At 45.2% G+C, this 24832-nt stretch overlaps 1 protein-coding gene across 1 annotated transcript; it reads right to left on the bottom strand.

The window, feature by feature from the left end:
* Positions 1-316: 316 nt before the first annotated feature.
* ZNF622 (zinc finger protein 622) lies at positions 317-24062 on the bottom strand. Its single transcript, XM_069730594.1, has 7 exons — positions 23993-24062; positions 16623-17250; positions 15893-16159; positions 15452-15614; positions 13385-13500; positions 2910-3053; positions 317-902 (listed from the first exon to the last, which is right to left on the bottom strand). The coding sequence occupies exons 2-7, from the start codon at positions 17221-17223 to the stop codon at positions 775-777; spliced, it is 1419 nt and encodes a 472-aa protein (XP_069586695.1). The 5' UTR covers positions 17224-17250; positions 23993-24062; the 3' UTR covers positions 317-774.
* Between the last annotated feature and the right edge of the window lie 770 nt (positions 24063-24832).

Below are 24832 nucleotides of genomic sequence, written 5' to 3'. Positions count from 1 at the left end.
GTTAGAAGACACCTGTGTGATGCTAATCTCTAAGCAAGATGTCCCTGCAAAGTCCCACTGTAAAAAAAAAGCTATAATGTAAGATGAGCAGTATCTTCTCATTCAAAGACCATTTTTGCACTTTATTCTGTGGGGTGGTTTTCCGGCTCTCATAATTAGACATATTATTTCAAAAGGATTAGGTGTTGTCTCTAATCTCACTTTGGTAGAGAACTTGCCAAGAAATCTGGAAGGTACAATAAAGGCTTGCACTTGTAGTCTTAAATGATGATTTCATGCTCATGTCTGCATGTAGTAACAATACTACCACTCAGGATTATGTACTGCAAGTTTTATTTGGATTAACAGCATAATATACATTCCTTAAAAGTTTTTTTGGGGAGGCAATAACAGTTTATTCAAAACCTAAAGAGTCACGCACTGGAGACTGTTCATGTTTTCGTTCAGCATTAAAACCCCCTAGAATCCTACATTCATACATATGCAATTGTCATTTCTTTATTTTCACTGATGCAGTAAACAGTGAAGCAGATACTGATACAATTTGCCACTTTTCTGCTTGTCTTGAAGATTGTGTTAAAATAAGTATGTTATAACAAGAGAGGATATTATTAAGACACTCCTAGAGGGTCTCACATCAGGGTCCTCTATAGGCCACTTCAGATACATTGCTCACAAGACAAAGCAGACTAGATTAGGACTGTATACCACAACATGGCAACAGCCGAACTATTTCACAGTCATCCAATCCTGTTAACCAAACATAGGAGAGATTCAAAATAGAACTTGGGGCCTGTAGTGCATCTGCTTTGTAGCATTATTGCTCATCCCTGTTCTCAGCATCCACTTTGACTTCATCTTCTGCACATACTGCATGTCCCGTCCATGCTGAAGACTGCCACCTATAACGGAAAGACAAGTTTGCAGGATTAGGACAAAAACCAAAGAAAATGCTGAAGACAAACTACCATGCAATGCAAAATTGTCAACATTCAAGACTTCAAACTGAACACTATATTGAGCCATGTGTTTCCAATATGGAAGCTTCAAACAAATCAAGTCATTATGTGTAACGAGAAATGCCAGGAAGACTAGATCTATGGCATCAAGCATCTGAATGAGGCACATCTCTGTGTGTGACAATTGCTGGGTACATATTTTGTCATTACATGTTAGTGAGGAGCATTTGAACAGCCTGTACATGTTGTGGTTAGTATGAATTGTATAGCAAAACTGCATGTACTTTATAATGCTGTAGACAAGCCCCCGGTGCGACCTGCAAGTGAAGAAAAATAAGTTATATTATACTCACCCGGGTGCGGTCTGGTTAGATGGGTGTTGCAGGTTCGGGTCCGGCGCCTCCCATCTTCTTGCGATGCCGCCCTCCTGCTTCTTCATCGCTCCCCGGCATTGGCGCTCCTGGGCAGGTGTACTCTCTGCCCTGTTGTGGGCAAAGTAAAGTACTGCAGTGCGCAGGCACCGGGAAAGGTCAGAGATCCAGCGCCTGGGCATTGCAGGAATTTACTCAACAGGGCAGAGACGTACAGCTGCCCAGGAGCGCCAATGCCGGGGAGAGATGAAGAAGCAGGAAGGCGGCGTCGCAAGAAGATGGGAGGCACTGGACCCGGACCTGCGACACTCATCTGACCAGACCGGACCGCCCCCCCGGTGAGTATAATATAACTTATTTTTCTTCACTTGCAGGTCGGACTGGGGGGCCACTGCAAAAAAATTTGCAGGATCCTGCATTTTCCCATAGACTTGTATTAGCGACGGACGGTCATCCGTCGTGCACTGGATGCGTCGTGTTTTGGCGGACCGTCGGCACGAAAAAACGATCAATGTAACGTTTTTTCGTACGTCGGATCCACCATTTCCTACCGCGTATGCGCGACCAATCCTAGTGTTCTGTGGCAAATGCCAATCATCCTGCATGGTGTTGGGCTGTGAACACAACCCCCATCTGTAGACGTCCGGCACTCAAACCATCCTCATGGAGTTGGTTTCTAACAGTTTGTGCAGACACTTTGCCTTGCACATTTGTGGCTTGCTGGAAGTCATTTTGCAGGGCTCTGGCAGTGCTCCTCCCTGTTCCTCCTTGCACAAAGGCTGAGGTAGCGGTCCTGCTGCTGGGTTGTTGCCCTCCTACAGCCCCCTCCACGACTCCTGGTGTACTTGCCTGTCTCCTGGTAGCACCTCCAGCCTCTGGACACTATGCTGACAGACACAGCAAACCTTCTTGCCACAGCTCGCATTGATGTGCCATCCTGGATGACCTGCACTATCTGAGACACTTGTGTGGGTTGTAGAGCCGTCTCATGCTACCACGAGTGTGAAAGCACAACCAACATTCAAAAGTGACCAAACCATCAGCCAAAAAACATTGGTACTGAGATGTGGCCTGTGGTTCCCACCTGCAGAACCACTCCTTTATTGAGGGCGTCTTGATAATTGCCAATAATTTCCATCTGTTGTCTATTCCAGGGGTGTCAAACTGCATTCCTCGAGGGCCGCAAACCATGCGTGTTTTCAAGATTTCCTTAGCATTGCACAAGGTGCTGCAATCATTATGTGTGTAGGTGATTAAATTATCACCTGTGCAGTACAAGGAAATCCCGAAAACATGACCTGTTTGCAGCCCTCGAGGAATGCAGTTTGACACCCCTGGTCTATTCCATTTGCACAACAGCATTTGAAGTTGATTGTCAAATAGTGTTGCTTCCTAAAGTGGACAGTTTGATTTCACAGAAGTTTGATTTACTTTGAGTTATATTCTGTTGTTTAAGTGTTAACTTTATTTTTTTGAGCAGTGTATATATGTGCTCAGCCAACTTGGTATCTACTTGGTACATTTACTCCTTTGGACATCACTATCAAACAAATCAGCCACACGTTTAGTAGAAGCTTACCAGTGCCCCCAGTCCAGCCCAGGGCTTTGTACTGCTGTAATACCCTGCCTACAGCTCTTTGGTTCTTGGATACGACCACAGCTCTGTCCACACCAAATTTCTGTTTGTAGTATTTCATAAGAGAGCGATGACCGATCCTGGCACCTATAATAGAAGCACATATGCTTTAAAGGAAGAAACAAACAAAAAGTTCTAAAAACATAAAAAAGGCTTCTCATACTACACCAGGGGCAGAGAACCTGCTGTCTGCCAAAGGCCCATTGGATTATTTAAGCCATCCTTTGGGGGCCGTCCAAATTGCACACTAACTCCTCCCACAAAGTACGTCTTGATGCTGGCACTGATGTCAGTACGTAACCTTTAATTGCATGCGTCTCAGCGTTCAGCAGTGAATGCTGCATGCGCTCGCTCACAAAGTATATATTATATTATCTCTCCCAATGACAAAGAGTCATGTTATATATATATATAACAAAGATTCTCCCCTTTCTCATATCTAACAGTCTGAGAAAACCGAACAGCACTTGGAAGGGATCTAGACTTTCCTTACTAAGTTTTTTTTGAATGGGGGGGTTTGATCTTACTGACAAATTCCCTTTAAAGCACAGTAAAATTTCCTATTGCCACATCTTTCTGCTGATCAAAAAACAAGGAAAATGGCCATAAAATACTGTTACATCACAGCCACCAGATACAGTGCCCATACAGAACAGCACACATTTCTTCTTGACAGCCATGAACTACTCGTGAGGTCAGCACGTCATTAGCCAGACAAAGGAAGATTGCAAGTTACCTTTGCTGTTATCTGTATTGTTATTTGTGTTGTTAAATGTCACATGTAGGACATAAGTGGGAAAACACCATCTTTCTCTTATTATTGGTTGCAGCACATACAGACTGGGTGATGTGATGGAAAACCGCACTTTAACTATAACTAGCAACAATGACAGTACACAGTGTTAAGGTACCGTCACACTAGACGATATCGCTAGCGATCCGTGACGTTGCAGCGTCCTCGCTAGCGATATCGTCCAGTGTGACATGCAGCAGCGATCAGGCCCCTGCTGTGCTGTCGCTGGTCGGGGAAGAAAGTCCAGAACTTTATTTCGTCGCTGGATCTCCCGCAGACATCGCTGAATCGGCGTGTGTGACACCGATTCAGCGATGTCTTCACTGGTAACCAGGGTAAACATCGGGTAACTAAGCGCAGGGCCGCGCTTAGTAACCCGATGTTTACCCTGGTTACCATCGTAAAAGTAAAAAAAACAAACACTACATACTTACCTACAGCCGTCTGTCCTCCAGCGCTGTGCTCTGCACTCCTCCTGTATTGGCTGTGAGCGTCGGTCAGCCGGAAAGCAGAGCGGTGACGTCACCGCTCTGCTTTCCGGCCGCTGTGCTCACAGCCAGTACAGGAGGAGTGCAGAGCACCATGCTGGAGGACAGACGGCTGTAGGTAAGTATGAAGCGTTTGTTTCTTTTACTTTTAGGATGGTAACCAGGGTAAACATCGGGTTACTAAGCGTGGCCCTGCGCTTAGTTACCCGATGTTTACCCTGGTTACCGGCATCATTGGTCGCTGGAGAGCGGTCTGTGTGACAGCTCTCCAGCGACCAAACAGCGACGCTGCAGCGATCCGGATCGTTGTCGGTATCGCTGCAGCGTCATTAAGTGTGACGGTACCTTTAATAATAAAGTGGCAGCTTACTAAAAGGTTCCGGACAGATTAAGACACTTCAGACAGCAGTCACACTGGATACAGGAGGGCTAGTAATAACTCAGCCTAGAGAGCCGTGCTGACTGCACAGGACTTTTACACTCGGCTTTTCGTATCCTTTAGCAGATCAATATTCTTTCAAATTCTAATCTCCAGCTGGGATAATACCGAGCAGCGAGACATTTAAAGGGCAACTAAACCTAAAAAGGCGGCTTATAATAGAGCAGCTTATACAAAGAGCTGACTGCATCATCTACACAGATGTATGGAGGATTTCACAACTGATACTGATGTACAATAACAATTGTATTATGGTACCGTGTTACCCAGAAAAATCGATGTGAATATTTTTCTGCCCAATGATGACAGAAGTATTCTAGGAGTGATACCTTTATGGACTCATCACACTTCCCACCCCCTAACAAATGTCCTCCTGTACTATTCTTTAAATGTGCTTGTTTCTTATTAATCTATTTGTAATCTTGCCTGAAGAAGGAGCCTCTGTGCTCTGAAAGCTTGCAAACATATTTTCTGGTTAGCCAATAAAGGTATCACTCCTAGAATACTTCTGTCATCATTGGGCAGAAAAATATTCACAACTGATACTGCTATGATATTGGGGGTCGATATTTTCTGGACAATATCGCCTTGCAATTAGCCTCTCTCCACACTAATTGGCTGGTAACAGGGAACATCAGACGGTTTACTTTAATCCACTCTACACAAGGTAGCTGCGCCCAGACCTATAAGTTGCTTAAACAATAACCTAAAAATACAGAGCTGCTTGCTATGGATCTAACGTACTGAGATTTATTGTCGCTCCTCTGCGTTTTCTTTGTATTTCCCTACATGCAGGGTTTATTCAACCTGAAATCAATAACTAATGCTACAGCTCTGCTAAAACGAACCCTGCATTATTTCCTCCCCTTAATTTTTAATCAATAGATCAAGCTTTTAAAAACGAGCCTGTCCGTTCCCTTCCTTGTCTCAATAATAGGCACTGTACAAATAACACTAGAATATCTAAAGCCTCAGTCCTATTACCTGGCATCAGCGGACAGCCCTTGTATTTTAATGATTGTGTCCTTAACCAAATCAGGGCCAGGCATTGTCAGGTTTTACCGTACATGCGTTTAAAAAAAAAAAAAAAGTAACTTTTTTTATTCAGAGTTCAAATAATTTTGCCTCTGTCTCACATCCCTTTTAGATTTGTTTTCTTCTGTTACCGAGGGAAACTAGAATAAAAAATAGACAATACATGCATATTGTTCACATTTTATTTATTCATTTATTTTTACAAACACAAAGGACCACACACATACACAAAAAAAAATTAAATTGCGTTTCCCTTTCCGTGAAAGCTATTTTTATAAATTGTTAGCTAAATTCACTCTTGATATGAAAGCAATTTCTCTTCATTTCAAAAGTCAATTGCAGGCAGACATAAGCTCAGAACATGCATAAAGTGCAATTTTAGATGTGGCATAACGTTTCAACCCAGTCTCGGGTCTTGTTCACAAAGTCACTCTTGGTGTGCGGAGCTTGCCCATGTAAGATAGTGGTAGTCCCTGGTGGAGTAAAGCCACGGCTCACACACCAGGGGCGCAGCAGCACACACCAGAGGCAAGGACAAACATCTGTACTTTTGAAATAAAATATAAGAGCCTGCGGTAAATTTACCCCTCTACATGTCCCAGGGGCTCATAAGCTTCTTCCATCTGAACCTTGCCCCTACATTTTTATATATTATATTTTTATACATTAATAAATATATATATTTATGGCAGGGCTGACAACTGCGATTCTGAATGGTGTTTTTTTATTTTTCACAATTCTCCCCTATAAGGTCTTCACTGCAGATTTCCCCAGAATCTGGTGCTATTATCTTAGCCTCCTGACTGATGACTCTCCTGGGGTACTGCAGCTCCTGCTCCCTCTCTTCCGATACTCAGCGATCACATGACCACTGGGTAAGGAGAGAAAGCACTGTTAGTGCTTCCTAATCTGTAAGCACAAGCGCTGGTTCAGCATTGTCTACACAGTGATCAGCAAGGCAAACATGATAATAAATGTCTGCCTTCTTTATGTTGAGTCTGGCTATGTCTGACAGCCAGTTGCCTGCCTCACAGCTGCACAATCTCTCTATCTGGACATTTAGGCTGTGTGCACACAATCTGTTTTTGATGCGTTTTTTCAGTATAGATTTATCACAAAACCAGAAGTGTTTCCGGATTCCAGCAAAAGTGAAGGAGAATCCTGAAGTTTTATGTAAACGTTGCTTATTTGTGACTTGCAGATTTAAATCTACAGCATATCAATTCTTTCAGCGTTTTGCTGCAGATGTCACCCATATTAGACTGGTTTCACACTTGCATAGAGCAGAGCTGCGGAGGGCTACGTACTTCCTCCGGTAACCCCGCCCACTTCCGCACCTCTTCCATTCAGCTCCGCCTACATCAGCATGCGTCCTGCATACCTATCTTTAACATTGGGTTCGCAGACCATGCGTATGTACACAGATGCCTCCGCATGCGTTGTTTTGACGCTGTGCCGAACCCAACATGTTGCACTTTGTCGCGGTTGGCGCAGCGTCAAAACGATGCATGTGGAGGCATCTGCATGGCCTACATACTCAATGTTGAAGATAGGTACGCAGGATGCATGCAGACGTAGGTGGAGCAGAATGGAAGAGGTGCCGCAGTGGGCAGGGCTTAATGGAGGAAGTACGCAGCCCTCCGCAGCTCTGCCCTACGCAAGTGTGAAACTAGCCTTAATGAGTGGGAAAAAAATCTGCACTAAAATCGCTAGTAAAAAATGCAACAAAAACAAGTTTTTGCCACTGCGTTTTCCTGCAAGAGATGCAGAAATGGAGCGCCTACTTATGACGATAATACTTTTCCCAGACGCAATCTACGATTATTTTAGCACCTAGAAGTGATGTCAGAACGTTCTAAGGATGCATTTCATGCAGATAACGGTGTCTACAAATGACGATGTTGTGCTCCAGGGATGCGTTCCTGACTTCTGGTTGACACCTGAAAGTGGTCCTTCTGCTTTCCACGTGCGTTCTATTGCCTCTACCGCGCTTATTGGATATACAGGTCCTTCTCAAAAAATTAGCATATAGTGTTAAATTTCATTATTTACCATAATGTAATGATTACAATTAAACTTTCATATATTATAGATTCATTATCCACCAACTGAAATTTGTCAGGTCTTTTATTGTTTTAATACTGATGATTTTGGCATACAACTCCTGATAACCCAAAAAACCTGTCTCAATAAATTAGCATATTTCACCCATCCAATCAAATAAAAGTGTTTTTTAATAACAAACAAAAAAAACATCAAATAATAATGTTCAGTTATGCACTCAATACTTGGTCGGGAATCCTTTGGCAGAAATGACTGCTTCAATGCGGCATGGCATGGAGGCAATCAGCCTGTGACACTGCTGAGATGTTATGGAGGCCCAGGATGCTTCAATAGCGGCCTTAAGCTCATCCAGAGTGTTGGGTCTTGCGTCTCTCAACTTTCTCTTCACAATATCCCACAGATTCTCTATGGGGTTCATGTCAGGAGAGTTGGCAGGCCAATTGAGCACAGTAATACCATGGTCAGTAAACCATTTACCAGTGGTTTTTTCATCTCCATAAAGCATTTCAGCCGATGGAAGCATGAAGTGCTCCAAAATCTCCTGATAGCTAGCTGCATTGACCCTGCCCTTGATGAAACACAGTGGACCAACACCAGCAGCTGACATGGCACCCCACACCATCACTGACTGTGGGTACTTGACACTGGACTTCAGGCATTTTGGCATTTCCTTCTCCCCAGTCTTCCTCCAGACTCTGGCACCTTGATTTCCGAATGACATGCAAAATTTGCTTTCATCAGAAAAAAGTACTTGGGACCACTTAGCAACAGTCCAGTGCTGCTTCTCTGTAGCCCAGGTCAGGCGCCTCTGCCGCTGTTTATGGTTCAAAAGTGGCTTTACCTGGGGAATGCGGCACCTGTAGCCCATTTCCTGCACACGCCTGTGCACGGTGGCTCTGGATGTTTCCACACCAGACTCAGTCCACTGCTTCCTCAGGTTCCCCAAGGTCTGGAATCGGTCCTTCTCCACAATCTTCCTCAGGGTCCGGTCTCCTCTTCTCGTTGTACAGCGTTTTCTGCCACATTGTTTCCTTCCAACAGACTTACCATTGAGGTGCCTTGATACAGCACTCTGGGAACAGCCTATTTGTTGAGAAATTTCTTTCTGGGTCTTACCCTCTTGCTTGAGGGTGTCAATGATGGCCTTCTTGACATCTGTCAGGTCGCTAGTCTAAGGGTACCGTCACACTATACGATTTACCTACGATCACGACCAGCGATATGACCTGGCCGTGATCGTAGGTAAATTGTAGTGTGGTCGCTGGGGAGCTGTCACACAGACAGCTCTCCAGCGACCAATGATGCCGAAGTCCCTGGGTAACCAGGGTAAACATCGGGTAACTAAGCGCAGGACCGCGCTTAGTTACCCGATGTTTACCCTGGTTACAAGCGTTAAACTAAAAAAAAAAACAAACAGCACATACTTACATCTGGTGTCCGTCACGTCCCTTGCCGTCCCTGCTTCCCGCATTGTGACTGCCGGCCGTAAAGTGAAAGTGAAAGCACAGCCGCTGTGCTCTGCTTTCACTTTACGGCCGGCAGTCACAGTGCGGGAAGCAGACGGCAAGGGACCTGACGGACACCAGAATGAAAGTATGTGCTGTTTGGTTTTTTTTAGTTTAACGCTTGTAACCAGGGTAAACATCGGGTAACTAAGCGCGGTCCTGCGCTTAGTTACCCGATGTTTACCCTGGTTACAAGCGAACGCATCGCTGGATCGCATCGCTAGATCGCTAGACCGGTGTCACCATACAAAAACGCGTCGAGAGTTGTTTTCATGCCTTCAGCTGCTTAGGAGCCACGGTCTCGGTTATTCCACTACTTGTCTCCACAACTTGTCCCATATGGGCATAGCAGATAAGTATCGTTTTTGCCTCTTTATATGTGCTGTTGTAGTGGTTTTGCGTGGTGATATGATAGCTGTATGGGCTTTCAGCTACCTAGGAGCCACAGTATTGGCTTTTTCCACTACTTATGTTATTTGAATATAGCAAATGAATATCGTTTCTGCACATTGCATATGTACGTGTGCTGCTATATGTAGTGGTTTTTGTATGGTGATTTACCTAGGTATTTGGCATGACATATATGTATATATTTTTGTTTTACATGGTTTTATATGTGCCTTTGTGGTAGGACTGTTTATTGTTTTGTACTTTAGTGCTATGTGTCAGGGTATATTGTGTTTAGTTAACCCCATGTGTTGAAGTAAGCTGTGTAGCTATGTATCTATAAGTGCTATCCCTTTCCTTACATCACATTGGAGGGGAGGGCCTGTTGCATGATTATATGACACATAACTTCATGTGATCTTACCAGCCATCTGGCCTCTTCTTCCTACTAGGGGGATGTTAGGAGGTTAGGGATAGCCATCGCACGAGCGGGGGCGCCATTCTCGTTTTATCTCTTAGGGTGCCAACCTCCGCATCTAGGTAGGTGTACATCCATAGGGGTTTTTTCATCTATTGTAGGGATATCTCACTTATATCCTGGCACTCTTGGTACCTAGCATAGGGTTATACACGTGTGTACCACCATTATAAGTACTTATGTATATATCTGTTGGGTTATATCTTTACCAGTCTACCAATTGGCTATCTGGGGAGAGTCTATTTTTCTCCCGTAACGTACTGTCCTTGGTTTGAGGGCTACTTTTGGGTTTTTGTCTATTTTTTTGTTATCTAATAAAGCATCAAATTTTATGGGGGGGTTTTCTTGTTGTAAGCTGTTCTTTTCCCTTTTTGTTATATCGATTTTTTTGTAAGCTAATTAAGGTACCTTCACACTAAGCGAGGTCGCTAGCGAGATCGCTGCTGAGTCACAAGTTTTGTGACGCAACAGCGACCTCAGTAGCGATCTCGCTATGTGTGACACGTAGCAGCGACCAGGCCCCTGCTGTGAGATCGCTGGTCGTGTCGGAATGGCCTGGACCTTTTTTTGATCGTTGAGGTCCCGCTGGGTAGCACACATCGCTGTGTTTGACAACTTACCAACGACCTCGTTGACGACTCAGACACCGACACATAGGCGTGCATTTGCATTGCCTTTTCTGCGCCCATTCAGTTCCGATTGGTGGTCGCTTCTGCGTTCTGATTGGCGGTCAACAGAAGGCGACATAGTAGCGCTTCCATCCTTTGTTCCTGACCGCGTGGTGGTTTTCAGATTGTTGTAGAGTTCTCCGGCCTGCGACTCCTCTTCGATTTATCTATTCTTCAACGGTTCTTCTGACACCTTTTGTGCACGGTAGGTATCGTTTGGGGTCTCAAATGCGTTCCCAACGAAGGGCTATTGTGTCGCCTCATAAGGCAAGGCCGCCACCAATCAGAACGCAGTAGCGACCACCAATCGGAACTGAATGGGCGCGGAAAAAGCAACGCAAATGCACGCCTGTGTGACTACAACGTCACACACGACGTCCCTCATCGAGGTCTGAATCGTCATAATAGCTGCCATGTGACAGGGTCACAACGACCAACGACATCGTTGTACAGGTCGCCGCATCGCTGCTGCGTCGTTGGGAAGATCTCACTGTTTGACATCTCACCAGCGACCACATAGCGACGCAGCAACGATCCCTGACAGGTCGTATCGTTGTCGGGATCGCTTTAGCGTCGCTAAGTGTGACGGGGCCTTAAAAATACAGACACAGAGGCTATTAAGTGCATGGATGGTGTATGAACACATACTACAAGGCTCATGTTTTTGAAGAAAATTTTGGATGGGCAAAACGGGAACTGTTAAATAAGTGAGATGAGGCAATAGGCCAGTCTAAAGAAATGTGTTTTAGGCCATGCTTAAAACTGTGGGTACTGGGAATTCATCGAATTGTCCTTGGTGGTAGACTTAAATAAGAGAGGAGATACAGGGTGGTGCTGAAGCGTGGAACGCCTTGTGGGTGAGAGTGATAAGTTTAATTTGAACTCTGTAGTGGATGGGCAGCCAGTGCAATGACAGGCACAGGGTAGTCGCATCGGTGTAGAGGTTGGAAAGAAATATGATCCTGGCTACTGCATTCAGGATAGACTGGAGAGGGGAGAGTTTATTAAGAGGGAAGCCGATAAGAAAGTTGCAGTTGTCCAGGTGAGAACAAATAAAAGAAACAGTAAGAGTTTTTGCTTAGTCAAAAGGTAAGAAAAGGGATAGTACAGCGTACTCCGGATAAATTGGACAACAACTTTTGGGGTCCAATTTCTCCTGCTACCCTCGGGAAAATACAAAACTGGGGGCTAAAAAATAATTTTTGTGGGAAAATTTTTTTTTTTTTTTACGGCTCTGCATTATAAACTTCTGTGAAGCCTTTGGTGGGTCAAAGTGCTCACCACACCTCTAGATAAGTTCCTTAGGGGGGTCTACTTTCCAAAATGGTGTCACTTGTGGGGGGTTTCAATGTTTAGGCACATCAGTGGCTCTCCAAATGCAACATGGCGTCCCATCTCAATTCCTGTCAATTTTGTATTGAAAAGTCAAACGGCGCTCCTTCCATTCCGAGCTCCGTCATGCGCCCAAACAGTGGTTTTCCCCCCACATATGGGGTATCAGCGTACTCAGGACAAATTGTACAACAACTTTTGGTGTCCATTTTCTCCTGTTACCCTTGGTAAAATAAAACAAATTGGAGCTGAAGTAAATTTTTTGTGAAAAAAGTTAAATGTTCATTTTTATTTAAACATTCCAAAAATTCCTGTGAAACACCTGAAGGGTTAATAAACTTCTTGATGTGGTTTTGAGCACCTTGAGGGGTGCAGTTTTTAGAATGGTGTCACACTTGGGTATTTTCTATCATATAGACCCCTCAAAATGACTTCAAATGAGATGTGGTCCCTAAAAAAAAATGGTGCTGTAAAAATGAGAAATTGCTGGTCAACTTTTAACCCTTACAACTCCCTAACAAAAAAAAATTTTGGTTCCAAAATTGTGCTGATGTAAAGTAGACATGTGGGAAATGTTACTTATTAAGTATTTTGCTTGACATATCTCTGTGATTTAATTGCATAAAAATTTAAAGTTAGAAAATTGCGAAATTTTCAAAATTTTCGCCAAATTTCCGTTTTTTTCACAATTAAACGCAGGTAATAGCAAATAAATTTTACCACTGTCATGACATACAATATGTCACGAAAAAACAATGTCAGAATCACCAGGATCCGTTGAAGTGTTCCAGGGACAGTGGTCAGAATTGTAAAAATTGGCCCTGTCATTAACGTGCAAACCCCTCTTGGGGCTTAAGGGGTTAAATGAGGAGTAGAAGATATCAGAGACTAAATATTTTAGTGAGTGGTGGCTGCCGGGAAAAGTGACTGGCAGAGTGGGAATAGGGTCACTGGTACAGGTAGTAAGGCGAGAAGATGCAATGTGCCTGGTTACTACTTCTTCAGCGACTGGTTTAAAGACAGAAAGTGAGTTCGATAGAATGCAGTGGGGAGGAGAATACAATTTTCAATTACGGGATTGGGAAAAAAATTCATGTTGGGTTTCGTCAATTTTTGTTTCTTTTGAAATAATTGCCCAGTTCAATTCACATCATTGGCCAGATTGATTTCAATGGAATGTAAACTGTACACAATTTGACACAATGTGAGAATAGTAGCCAATCCCTCACCTGATGGCAACACCAATTCCATGGTTTCCTCATCATATTCTAAAGCTTTCTCATGTGTAACTTCTCGGACATCCATTTCTACATCTTCACCTTCTTTATGATCTGGATAACTGGACCTATGACACAAAAACACAAACAGTTGCCCCAAGTCTCAAGGTGTTCCTATTGAAAAGAAGGCATTGCAGTCCAGCTGGTAATAAGCCTATTTCACTCAGGCCTCATTCAGATGTCTCGGATTTCTATTGTGTGCAAAAAGAGATCGAAGTGTAATTGTTACTCTGGATCAGATTAGATTTAATATTTAGTCCATGTGTCAACTTTTACCATCATTAGTGATTTTCTCATAAGAATGAATACATTACAAAGCTTCTCCAATGCATGATAACGTTAACCCTTTCACGACACATGCTGTACGTGTACGGTGCAAGTCGGAAGTCAGTGTATTGAGCAAGCTCACGGGGTGAGATCGCACTATATTCGATAGCTCGTGGCTGTGTGTAAAGGTACCTTCACACATAACGATATTGTTAACGATATCGTTGCTTTTTGTGACGTAGCAACGATATCGTTAATGAAATCGTTATGTGTGACAGCGACCAACGATCAGGCCCCTGCTGGGAGATCGTTGGTCGCTGAATAAAGTCCAGAACTTTATTTCGTCGCTGGACTCCTGCTGACATCGCTGGATCGGCGTGTGTGACACTGATCCAGCGATGTCTTCACTGGTAACCAGGGTAAACATCGGGTAACTAAGCGCAGGGCCGCGCTTAGTAACCCGATGTTTACCCTGGTTACCATCCTAAAAATAAAAAAAAAAACAAACACTACATACTTACCTACAGCCGTCTGTCCTCCAGCGCTGTGCTCTGCACTCCTCCTGTACTGGCTGTGAGCGTCGGTCAGCCGGAAAGCAGAGCGGTGACGTCACCGCTCTGCTTTCCGGCCGCTGTGCTCACAGTCAGTACAGGAGGAGTGCAGAGCACAGCGCTGGAGGACAGACGGCTGTAGGTAAGTATGTAGTGTTTGTTTTTTTTTTTACTTTTAGGATGGTAACCAGGGTAAACATCGGGTTACTAAGCGCGGCCCTGCGCTTAGTTACCCGATGTTTACCCTGGTTACCGGCATCGTTGGTCGCTGGAGAGCGGTCTGTGTGACAGCTCTCCAGCGACCAAACAGCGACGCTGCAGCAATCCGGATCGTTGTCGGTATCGCTGCAGCGTCGCTTAATGTGAAGGGGCCTTTAAAGCCGGGATCTGCCTCTAACAATTGCGGGTAGAGTAGAGCTAAGACTGCAATTGTTAACCTGACAGAGGATTTAACATGTGATAGCATGGGGCGCATCATTCCATACACCCATTGCAGCGCATTGGACGCGATTGCTGGTCTCCGATGGGTTCCTATGAGAGCTGGGGGTCCACTGAAGACCTGGGCTCTGCGATTACGTCATGGGGCCCCCCATCCCTCTTTCTGCCTTTTAAATGCTGTGCTCAATATTGATAGCAGCATTTAGAGAGTTAAACTTTTGGGTGTCGGCTATGATTTTAGCTGAACGCCAAGCGGCGATCGGCTGCGTACAAGTCCAGTGCGCGCAAAATCGCCAGGACGTACTCAGTACGTCCAAGGTCAGAAAGCAGTTCTCAACCATGATGTACTGGGTACGTTGGAGGTCATAAAAGGGATTATTGAAAACTGTATAGGATGCTGCTCATATGTAGTACAAAGGGGTTGTCTGATACACAAAATTCCCTGCATAAATAACTAGTTTTAAGTCCTAACCACTTTTGTATTTTGCTTTACTGGAAAATTTCCTACTGTTCTCCCCATACAGTTAGTCTCTTTATCTGATTTCTTTAACTTAACCTCCTGCAAAATTTTATTTGAGGGTATTCTCAAAAGAGAATTCACTAGGAGTCACTTTTCTACAGCGTCTACCACCTCCACTGAAACAAGATGTCATCAGGGGGCGGCGCTGCAGTCACTTACCATATCGACTATCATTGCCACCACTTTTGTTAAAGTGGAAAATCCCTTTAAATAAGTAACAGTGAAACAATTGTTTATTCATACCTGAAATCATAAAAGTCTGCAAACTCCAGAGAGGCATCTCCTTCAGTGAAGAGCTTGCAATGGCTCTTGTCATTCATGTGAGCTTGCACAGATTCTGTAGTATAAAAAGATTTTCCCTTTTCATTACACCACAGACATATCTTCCCGATACCGACCTTCTCACCTAAAGCAGCAAAAATAAAGCAGGTAGATATAAGGCTGTTCAAATATATGTTCCCATACAGCTACACAATCTATGTCTGTCATCAAAATTATCTCCACATATCGGAAAATGTACGGCTTTAGATATACAGGTAGGATAGCACACAACTGTAGTGAAATTAATATTTTTAATATTGCAATATGAGCCAGGTAACCAATATTCCATTGCTATAGTTACACTCATTTAAGCTGAACATGAAGACATGGGAAATTGCTGTTAAATCAGACAGGTCCACCTACCTAAGTAGCGAATGAGACCCTGAAGATCCTGGAGGTATTCAATGTCTGGAATAAAGAAGCTGTGGACTTTGGTCATGTGGGCGACATTCTTCACCAATGAGTGGGAATGGTGTAAGCAGAACAAGCAGTTTGTGGTAGGAATAGCTCCAATAGGGGGCGCAGCGCTCTCAGCTACAGGAGCAGAGCTGGCCTCATCAGCTCCAGTATCATCCTCCATCTCCTCATCGCTGTCTCCATCATCCTCATCTGAACCCATATCTTCCCAATCTGCAAAAAAAAAAAAATGTATAGACTTTAATAGAAGTTTTTTCCCACTCCCACTTTCACAGTAACATTTCCACCAATGCATTTCTAATTGCTTACACAACCAAAGCTATTTAGGAGATGCAATCATCAGGAATGAATTAAAGATTTTTCTACACCGATTTGGGTTTTTATTCTGGGTTTTCTGCATGAAAACAAGCTACAAACCACCTCATATTCCTTTCAATGGGAACTCCATGTTGGCGTTCAGGTAGCCATATGCTGATTAGCCTTACTGAGTAGAACTAATCCAAGTGCGGACTGGCAACAATCAGAGGATGAGCTTTTACGTTCTGACACTGAAAATGACTGTTCTGACTCATACAAAGGCGGCCTGAAGAGCCACCATTTCCTAATAGGAAGGTCAAATTATAAGAGTTACTTGAAGTTGTGTGAAGGCAAACCAGTCCCCTCTACTGGGCATTACCTTGTTCTTCCTCCTTCATAGAGTCTTCACCATCCTCCAAGATGGCCAGTTTCTTGGCTTGATCTTCATACCATTGTAACCTAGGTGGCCTGTCAGGCCGTACCCTCGCCTGTGGTTCTTGCTTGCCAGGAACAGCCACTTCCCTTTCTTGACTGATGCTGGCTTTTTTCTTGGGAGAGGACGGCTGTGACTTGACAGCCTGCTGTATGACTGCATTCATGGCATCTTTGTCTACATTCTCTGCTCTGATGCCCTTCTCCAGGTTCTTCTCATTCATCATCTCCACCTTCTTAGTGATTGCCTCCGCTGCCTTCTTCTCTAGGTCTAAGTGCTTCCTGGATTTCAGGTGATTTTCATAGGCATTGAATGTTGAGAACCTCTTGCTGCACACAGTACAGTAGGTGGCCGTTTCCTTGCTCTGCTCCTCCACAAGAGCTCTTTGGGATAGAACACGTTCTTGGAAATTGTCAGCTGTTACTGGGGGCATGTCGGCCACCTTCCTCTTCAGGTTGTATCTGTGCCAGTCAGTCTTGTAATGAGCTCTCTGAATATCAGGGTCGGCAAAGGCTACTCGGCATGTAATGCAGGTGTAGGAAGCCATTTTTCCACTAGTCTGGTTTCTTCACCACTAGAAAACAAATTGCAACATTTTAAGGACATGTACATGTGTAAGCAATCCTGAGATACAGTGGGGCAAAAAAGTATTTAGTCAGTCAGCAATAGTGCAAGTTCCACCACTTAAAAAGATGAGAGGAGTCTGTAATTTACATCATAGGTAGACCTCAACTATGGGAGACAAACTGAGAAAAAAAAATCCAGAAAATCACATTGTCTGTTTTTTTAACATTTTATTTGCATATTATGGTGGAAAATAAGTATTTGGTCAGAAACAAAATTTCATCTCAATACTTTGTAATATATCCTTTGTTGGCAATGACAGAGGTCAAACGTTTTCTGTAAGTCTTCACAAGGTTGCCACACACTGTTGTTGGTATGTTGGCCCATTCCTCCATGCAGATCTCCTCTAGAGCAGTGATGTTTTTGGCTTTTCGCTTGGCAACACGGACTTTCAACTCCCTCCAAAGGTTTTCTATAGGGTTGAGATCTGGAGACTGGCTAGGCCACTCCAGGACCTTGAAATGCTTCTTACGAAGCCACTCCTTCGTTGCCCTGGCGGCGTGCTTTGGATCATTGACATGTTGAAAGACCCAGCCACATTTCATCTTCAATGCCCTTGCTGATGGAAGGAGGTTTGCACTCAAAATCTCACGATACATGGCCCCATTCATTCTTTCATGTACCCGGATCAGTCGTCCTGGCCCTTTGCAGAGAAACAGCCCCAAAGCATGATGTTTCCACCACCATGCTTTACAGTAGGTATGGTGTTTGATGGATGCAACTCAGTATTCTTTTTCCTCCAAACACGACAAGTTGTGTTTCTACCAAACAGTTCCAGTTTGGTTTCATCAGACCATAGGACATTCTCCCAAAACTCCTCTGGATCATCCAAATGCTCTCTAGCAAACTTCAGATGGGCCCGGACATGTACTGGCTTAAGCAGTGGGACACGTCTGGCACTGCAGGATCTGAGTCCATGGTGGCGTAGTGTTTTACTTATGGTAGGCCTTGTTACATTGGTCCCAGCTCTCTGCAGTTCATTCACTAGGTCCCCCCGCGTGGTTCTGGGATTTTTGCTCACCGTTCTTGTGATCATTCTGACCCCACGGGGTGGGATTTTGCGTGGAGCCCCAGATCGAGGGAGATTATCAGTGGTCTTGTATGTCTTCCATTTTCTAATTATTGCTCCCACTGTTGATTTCTTCACTCCAAGCTGGTTGGCTATTGCAGATTCAGTCTTCCCAGCCTGGTGCAGGGCTACAATTTTGTTTCTGGTGTCCTTTGACAGCTCTTTGGTCTTCACCATAGTGGAGTTTGGAGTCAGACTGTTTGAGGGTGTGCACAGGTGTCTTTTTATACTGATAAGTTTAAACAGGTGCCATTACTACAGGTAATGAGTGGAGGAAAGAGGAGACTCTTAAAGAAGAAGTTGCAGGTCTGTGAGAGCCAGAAATCTTGATTGTTTGTTTCTGACCAAATACTTATTTTCCACCATAATATGCAAAAAAAATGTTAAAAAAACAGACAATGTGATTTTCTGGATTTTTTTTTCTCAGTTTGTCTCCCATAGTTGAGATCTACCTATGATGTAAATTACAGACGCCTCTCATCTTTTTAAGTGGTGGAACTTGCACTATTGCTGACTGACTAAATACTTTTTTGCCCCACTGTATGTGACGATCCAACAGTCTGTATGCATAGAAGTACAGAGCACAACACGAGCACTGTATCGGCAATCTCCAATGTGTGACACGCTACGTGCTGCAAAGCTACAGATCCTAAGACCTTTACCCCATGATTACGCTGTAATAAGCACCTAGTCCCTCAGAACTAAACATTCTGGGGGCCCAGCAACCGGCACACTGTGAAGCACTACAAAATAAGAGGCGTTTTCTGGTGCACGCTATAAAATATGACCCTTATACCCACAACCCATTCACTGGGTGTCAGATGCCAGTCTCAGCAACTGCACTGCCCAGTGGCATCGCTCCACACATGAAACACATCAGGGGATCCATAAGATGCTCATAGTATTCTGCTACTTAAACTGCAGGGTGTCCATTCATAAGTGTACTATGAATACTAAATAAAGGACTACATGGATACGTGGCATCACGATGTGGTAGCCATGACAGTTTGTACCAGGAGTTCATTTTAATCAATAGATCTGCAGGGATATGGTCTGATCATACCACAGCTCCTGTCAGGGGGGGGGGGGGGAGTAAAGAGTATCAACTTTAAAATGAACTTTATGAAGAAAATTCAGAAGTTTGACAAAAAAATTTTTTTTTTTTAAAATGCAATTTTCAAACTTTAAATGATTATCCTTTAAAGCCGGATAGCCATACCACACAAAATAGGTAATAACATTCACCTTATGTCCACCTTACATCAACATCTGTAAAATGTTCTATTTTTTTTTAGGATGTTAGCAGTTTTAAAGGGAACCTTTCACTAGGTATGGTAGATACGAGTTACGGACACCGCCTTTCAGAGCTTATCTACAGCATTATATAATGCTATATATAAGCCCCAACCCAACCTGGAAGAGAAGAAAAGTAAGTTTTATTATACTCACCTGGGGGGTACAGGTCCGATGGGTGTCCAAGGTCCAGCGCCTCCCATCTTCTTGTGATGCCGCCCTCCTGCTTAATTCACAGGCTCCCCGGCATCACGCTCCTACCCAGCTGTACTTATCTGCCTTGTTGAGGACAGAGCGAAGTCCTGCAGGGTCCTCTCAGACCTTTCCTGGCGCCTGCGAACTGCAATACTTTGTTCTGCCCTCAACAGGGCACATTAGTATGGCTGGGCAAGAGCACGATGCCGGGCAGACTGTGTAGATGATGGAGGGATGCGTCATCCATAAGAAGCAAGCTGGAGGACGGCATCGGAAGAAGATGGGAGGCGCCGCACCAAGAAGAGCAAAACGCCTCGGACCGGACCCCCACACAGGTGAGTATAATAAAAGTTATTTTTCAGTTCTTCCAGGTCGGGTTGGGGGCAGATATATAGCATTATAGAATGCTGTAGATAAGCCCTGAAAGGCGGTGGCTGCCTCTCATATCGGCCAAACCTGGTGACAGGTTCCCTTTAAAATTGTAGCAGTTATTTTCATTTTTTCAAGGAAATTTACAAAACTTATTTATAGGGACCTATTCAGATTTGAAGAGACTTTGGCGGACCCACATGTGAGAAAAAACAAAACAAAAGTGATACCATAACAAAAACAGTGCCCTTCAACATAGTCAGAACTGTTGTCACGTAGTTTATTGACCCTTCAGGTTCTTTTCAGGAACATGTGCAAAGTGGCAGAACAGGAGAGAAAAATGGTATTTTTACTACCTATCTGTTGCTTAGTTCTGAACAGATCACTGCAGCCGGCAGACTCTAAAGCTGGAGTCACACAACGATTTCATTAACGATATCGTTGCAATGTCACGCTTTTGGTGACGTAGCAACGATCCCGCTAACGATCTCGTTATGTGTGACAGCGACCAACGATCAGGCCCCTGCTGGGAGATCGTTGGTCGTGGGAAATGATCAGGACCATTTTTTGGTCGCTGATCACCCGCTGTCATCGCTGGATCGGCGTGTGTGACGCCGATCCAACGATGTGTTCACTTGTAACCAGGGTAAATATCGGGTTACTAAGCACAGGGCCGCGCTTAGTAACCCGATATTTACCCTGGTTACCATTGTAAAAGTAAAAAAAAAAAAAAACAGTACATACTCACATTCTAATGTCTGTCACGTCCCCCGGCGTCCACAGGGTTAAAACTGCTTTGGGCAGGAGCGCTGCTAATGTGTCAGCGCCGGCCGTAAAGCAGAGCACAGCGGTGACGTCACCGCTGTTACTGCCGGTGCTGACACAGTGCAGGGAAAGCTCTCGGCAGCAGCGCGTGCATTAGCAGCGCTCTTGCCGAAAGCAGTTTTAACCCTGTGGACGTGACAGACATCAGAATGTGAGTATGTAGTGTTTTTTTTTTTTTTACTTTTACAATGGTAACCAGGGTAAACATCGGGTTACTAAGCGCGGCCCTGCGCTTAGTAACCCGATGTTTACCCTGGTTACTCGGGGGGACTTCGGCATCGTTGGTCGCTGGAGAGCTGTCTGTGTGACAGCTCTCCAGCGACCACACAACAACTTACCAACGATCACGGCCAGGTTGTATCGCTGGTCGTGATCGTTGGTAAGTCGTTTAGTGTGACTAAAGCTTAAGGTTATTTGGCTGTGAATTGCAAGGGAAACCATCAGGACCGCACAATCGTAATCTCAGGGTTCCGATGGGGTTAAAGAGAAATTCCCCGTGCTGTTAACCATATAGATGCCGTGGTCACTATTGACAGCAGCATCTAAAGGGTGAAGTGGCCATGCTTGGTGCCAACACCAATCGATCGCAGCTGATGCAGCAACGTGTCCACTATAGTGAACAACTGACAGCCGTGGCTATTATCCAATATCCCAGGTCAGTAAACAGATGTACTGGTGGTCATTAAGAGGTTAATGACACAACACAGCGGCAGTTTCCAAATGGAAGCTGCCTTACGAATGGACAGGTCTCTTTTAGCTGCTTCACGTCTTTGAAAGCCTGAAGCGGTGAAACAAAGCTACAAAAAAAAAAAAAAAAAAAAACACATCACAAGCACAGCAAGTGGTGTTAACACCGCTGCGCATATGTTCATTTATTTATTTGTCTTGTTAGATGGGATACACCCCCAAAAAGATGCAGACACCCTAACAGGGCTCCTTCTGGTCAGAGTGAAAGGGGTCTTCACCATTTAGCCACCACTAGGGGGAGCTTTGGTAATGTTACTATTCTGTAGCTCAGTCCACAGGACCCTCCCAGGAGTGGCTGCAGGCAGCAAGTTAGTTTTAACCCCTTCTCACCCTGCACCATACAAGTAACACACGGGCAGGGGCGTAACAACTGCGGTCGCAGGGGTCGCGACTGCGACGGGGCCCACAGTGTTTTCAGGGCCCGCCCAGTCCAGCAAACAAGTAGCAGGGGAAGGAGACAAGTCACGCACGCATCCTGCTGGCCACGCCCACAGCTTCCCCAGACTTTCAGCAGTGTGCGGCGAGTGGGCGTGTCCGTGAAGGACATGTGACCTAGCAGAAGGGCTGTGCGTGTCACTGACTGAAGCTGGAGAGATGGCAGGCATTAGCTGGTGAGTGATGTGCTGCTTACACCTGACACACACACACACACACCTACCTGTTCTATGCGCACAGGACCTGTGATGAGGTCACAGGAGGGGAGGAGTCAGGGGTCACATGATCAGTGGCCTCAGTGTATGCACTATGCAGGACTCTGCTGTGCTTGATTGTCATGGTGCTGAATGAGGGGATGTTTATGTAACAGAGCCGTGTGTGTACAAGGTGTTCAGAGCGGAGCCGTGTATGTATGTAGTGGAGCAAGGTGTACGGAGCGGAGTCAGGTGTGTACAAAGCTGAGCCGTGGGTGAAAGAGGTGAGCGGATTCGTGTATGTATGGGGTGTATGGAGCGGAGCCGCGTGTGTAAGAGGTGTATGGAGCGGAGCCGCGTGTGTACAAGGTGTAAGGGGTGGAGCCGCGTGTGTACAAGGTGTACGGTGCAGAGCCGCGTGTGTACAAGGTGTAAAGAGCGCAGCCGCATGTGTACAAGGTGTAGGGAGCGGAGCCGCATGTGTACAAGGTGTAGGGATCGGAGCCGCGTGTGTACAAGGTGTAGGGAGCGGAGCCGCGTGTGTACAAGGTGTACGGAGCGGAGCCGTGTGTGTACAAGGTGTACGGAGCGGAGCCGTGTGTGTACGGGTTCTCGGAGCGAAGCCGTGTGTGTACGGGCTGTACACGGCTGTGGGCAGAGCCCAGCATGTGCACTGTGGGGGAGTATTGCGTGTACTTGCCAGTGTCAGAATGTGCAGTGCGTATGCTCCAGAGCCAACCAGTACACCCAATACACCCCCACACTGCACAGGTCTGGAAATGACGCACTGCAGCGTCATACCAGGAAGAAACAGCACACAGAGTTCAAACGCCGGGAGTGCGCCTGGAATTAGAGCGAGGGAGGACATATTACTATAGGGACATGTTAGTTATAAAATCATTTTTCTCAGCGAGTACAGGGCAGTAATAGGTCAGACTACACAACATTGCAACACAACTATAGTGTGCGAAATGAATAGGGAAAATGTGAATTTCGGTGGGAAATATTTTGGCGCGGGGGGGCCCCATTTGAAAGTTCGCATCGGGGCCCCTCACTTTGTAGTTACGCCACTGCACACGGGCCCAGGTTGTACATGTATATAGCTTGCATGGGGGGTAATCAGGATCAGCCTGGAGCAAGGTGGGATGCCCACCAGAGGGCTCACATCTAGAGACCCCATGTCTGGGTGGGCATAGCTAGGGCAAGGAATCGTGCACGTCACGTTGTGATTAATAAAGAAAATCCACAAAACAGCTCACATTTGTGACATTTAACCCTTTAGGCTGGAAAGCAATGCCCTTCATGCGGTATGCCCTTCATACCCATTACAGCGGTACCCAGATAACTGTCCCCCATAAAGTATAAAGTGTGTGTAGAGGAGACACGAGACGTAACGGGGACAAAGGACTAAGAAACTGCGGCTAATAGAAAGGGGCAAGGAAAGAAACCGCTGCGTGTATGGCGGGAAGCAGCGACATGGAGGTGACACCGCACACAGGAGCCGGTACCGATACCGGTACCGCTACCTGCACGACAACAACACAGCCCGGTAAGGGGCTACTCACAGCCACAACGCCGTCACGTTTTCTACGCTTCACTTCCTACTTCCGGGAAACCTTGGCCCTTGACGTCACTTCCGCTACGTCAGAACTCTTGCTTCGTTTGAGTCAGACGATATAAAATTTGACCGTATTCTGCCATCTGCTGGTTGATTGTGAGAATGCAGTATCAGAGCTTTGGCTACTTGACTGTTCGCGAAAATAATTGTGTGACGATAATAAGAAGAAGAATAGTAATAGAGTGCAAGTTAGTCCTCCAGCAATAGTAGGGAAAGCTGTGACTCCAGAACAAAGCTAATCTACGTAATAAAGGAAAAACAAAGCAGCACCAATCTTTCAAAGTGTTCCCCAGACCCACTGGCTGCTGGATCACACTAGTACTATAAGTGAAAGCACTTTGTAGTTCAGCAAAATGTGGATTTAGGGTGTGTGCACACGTTGCTGACTCCATTGCGGATTTTTCAGCGCGGATTCGGAAAAATCCCCAGGTAAAACGTCCTGCGTTTTACCTGCAGATTTACCGCAAATTTTGTGGGGATTTCACCTGCATTTTCACACCTGCGGATTCCAATTAGGGAACAGGTGTAAAACACTGCGGAATCCACACAAAGAATTGACATGCTGTGGAAAATAAATCGCAGTGTTTCCACGCGGAATTTTCCGCAGCATGTGTGCAGCGCCCCAGAGACCTGATCATTGCAGTATGGCCCCAAGGCGAGTAGCGGTACTGTCGTTGGCACTAAAGAGTTCTCCTGACCAGGTATCGCCAGAACACATTACACTTCACACTCCGGCCACTAGGGGGAGAAAAAGGCTTTATTTATTGGGCCACTCCTCACACTTGTA

Source organism: Ranitomeya imitator, chromosome 6, assembly GCF_032444005.1.
Source record: "Ranitomeya imitator isolate aRanImi1 chromosome 6, aRanImi1.pri, whole genome shotgun sequence".
In the NCBI taxonomy this organism is placed as follows: Eukaryota; Metazoa; Chordata; class Amphibia; order Anura; family Dendrobatidae; genus Ranitomeya; species Ranitomeya imitator.
Note: the sequence above shows the minus strand (reverse complement) of the source record. Positions and strands in the feature narration are given on the sequence as shown.

What these genes read in the sequence shown, in the direction of transcription:
- ZNF622 (XM_069730594.1), bottom strand. Translation starts at nt 17,223, where the DNA reads ATGGCTTCCTACACCTGCATTACATGCCGAGTAGCCTTTGCCGACCCT. An exon ending in TATGAAGGAGGAAGAACAAG is followed by an intron (nt 16,160 to 16,622) that starts GTAATGCCCAGT and finishes TTTTTTTTGCAG; the next exon opens with ATTGGGAAGATATGGGTTCA. An exon ending in GGGTCTCATTCGCTACTTAG is followed by an intron (nt 15,615 to 15,892) that starts GTAGGTGGACCT and finishes TTGCTGCTTTAG; the next exon opens with GTGAGAAGGTCGGTATCGGG.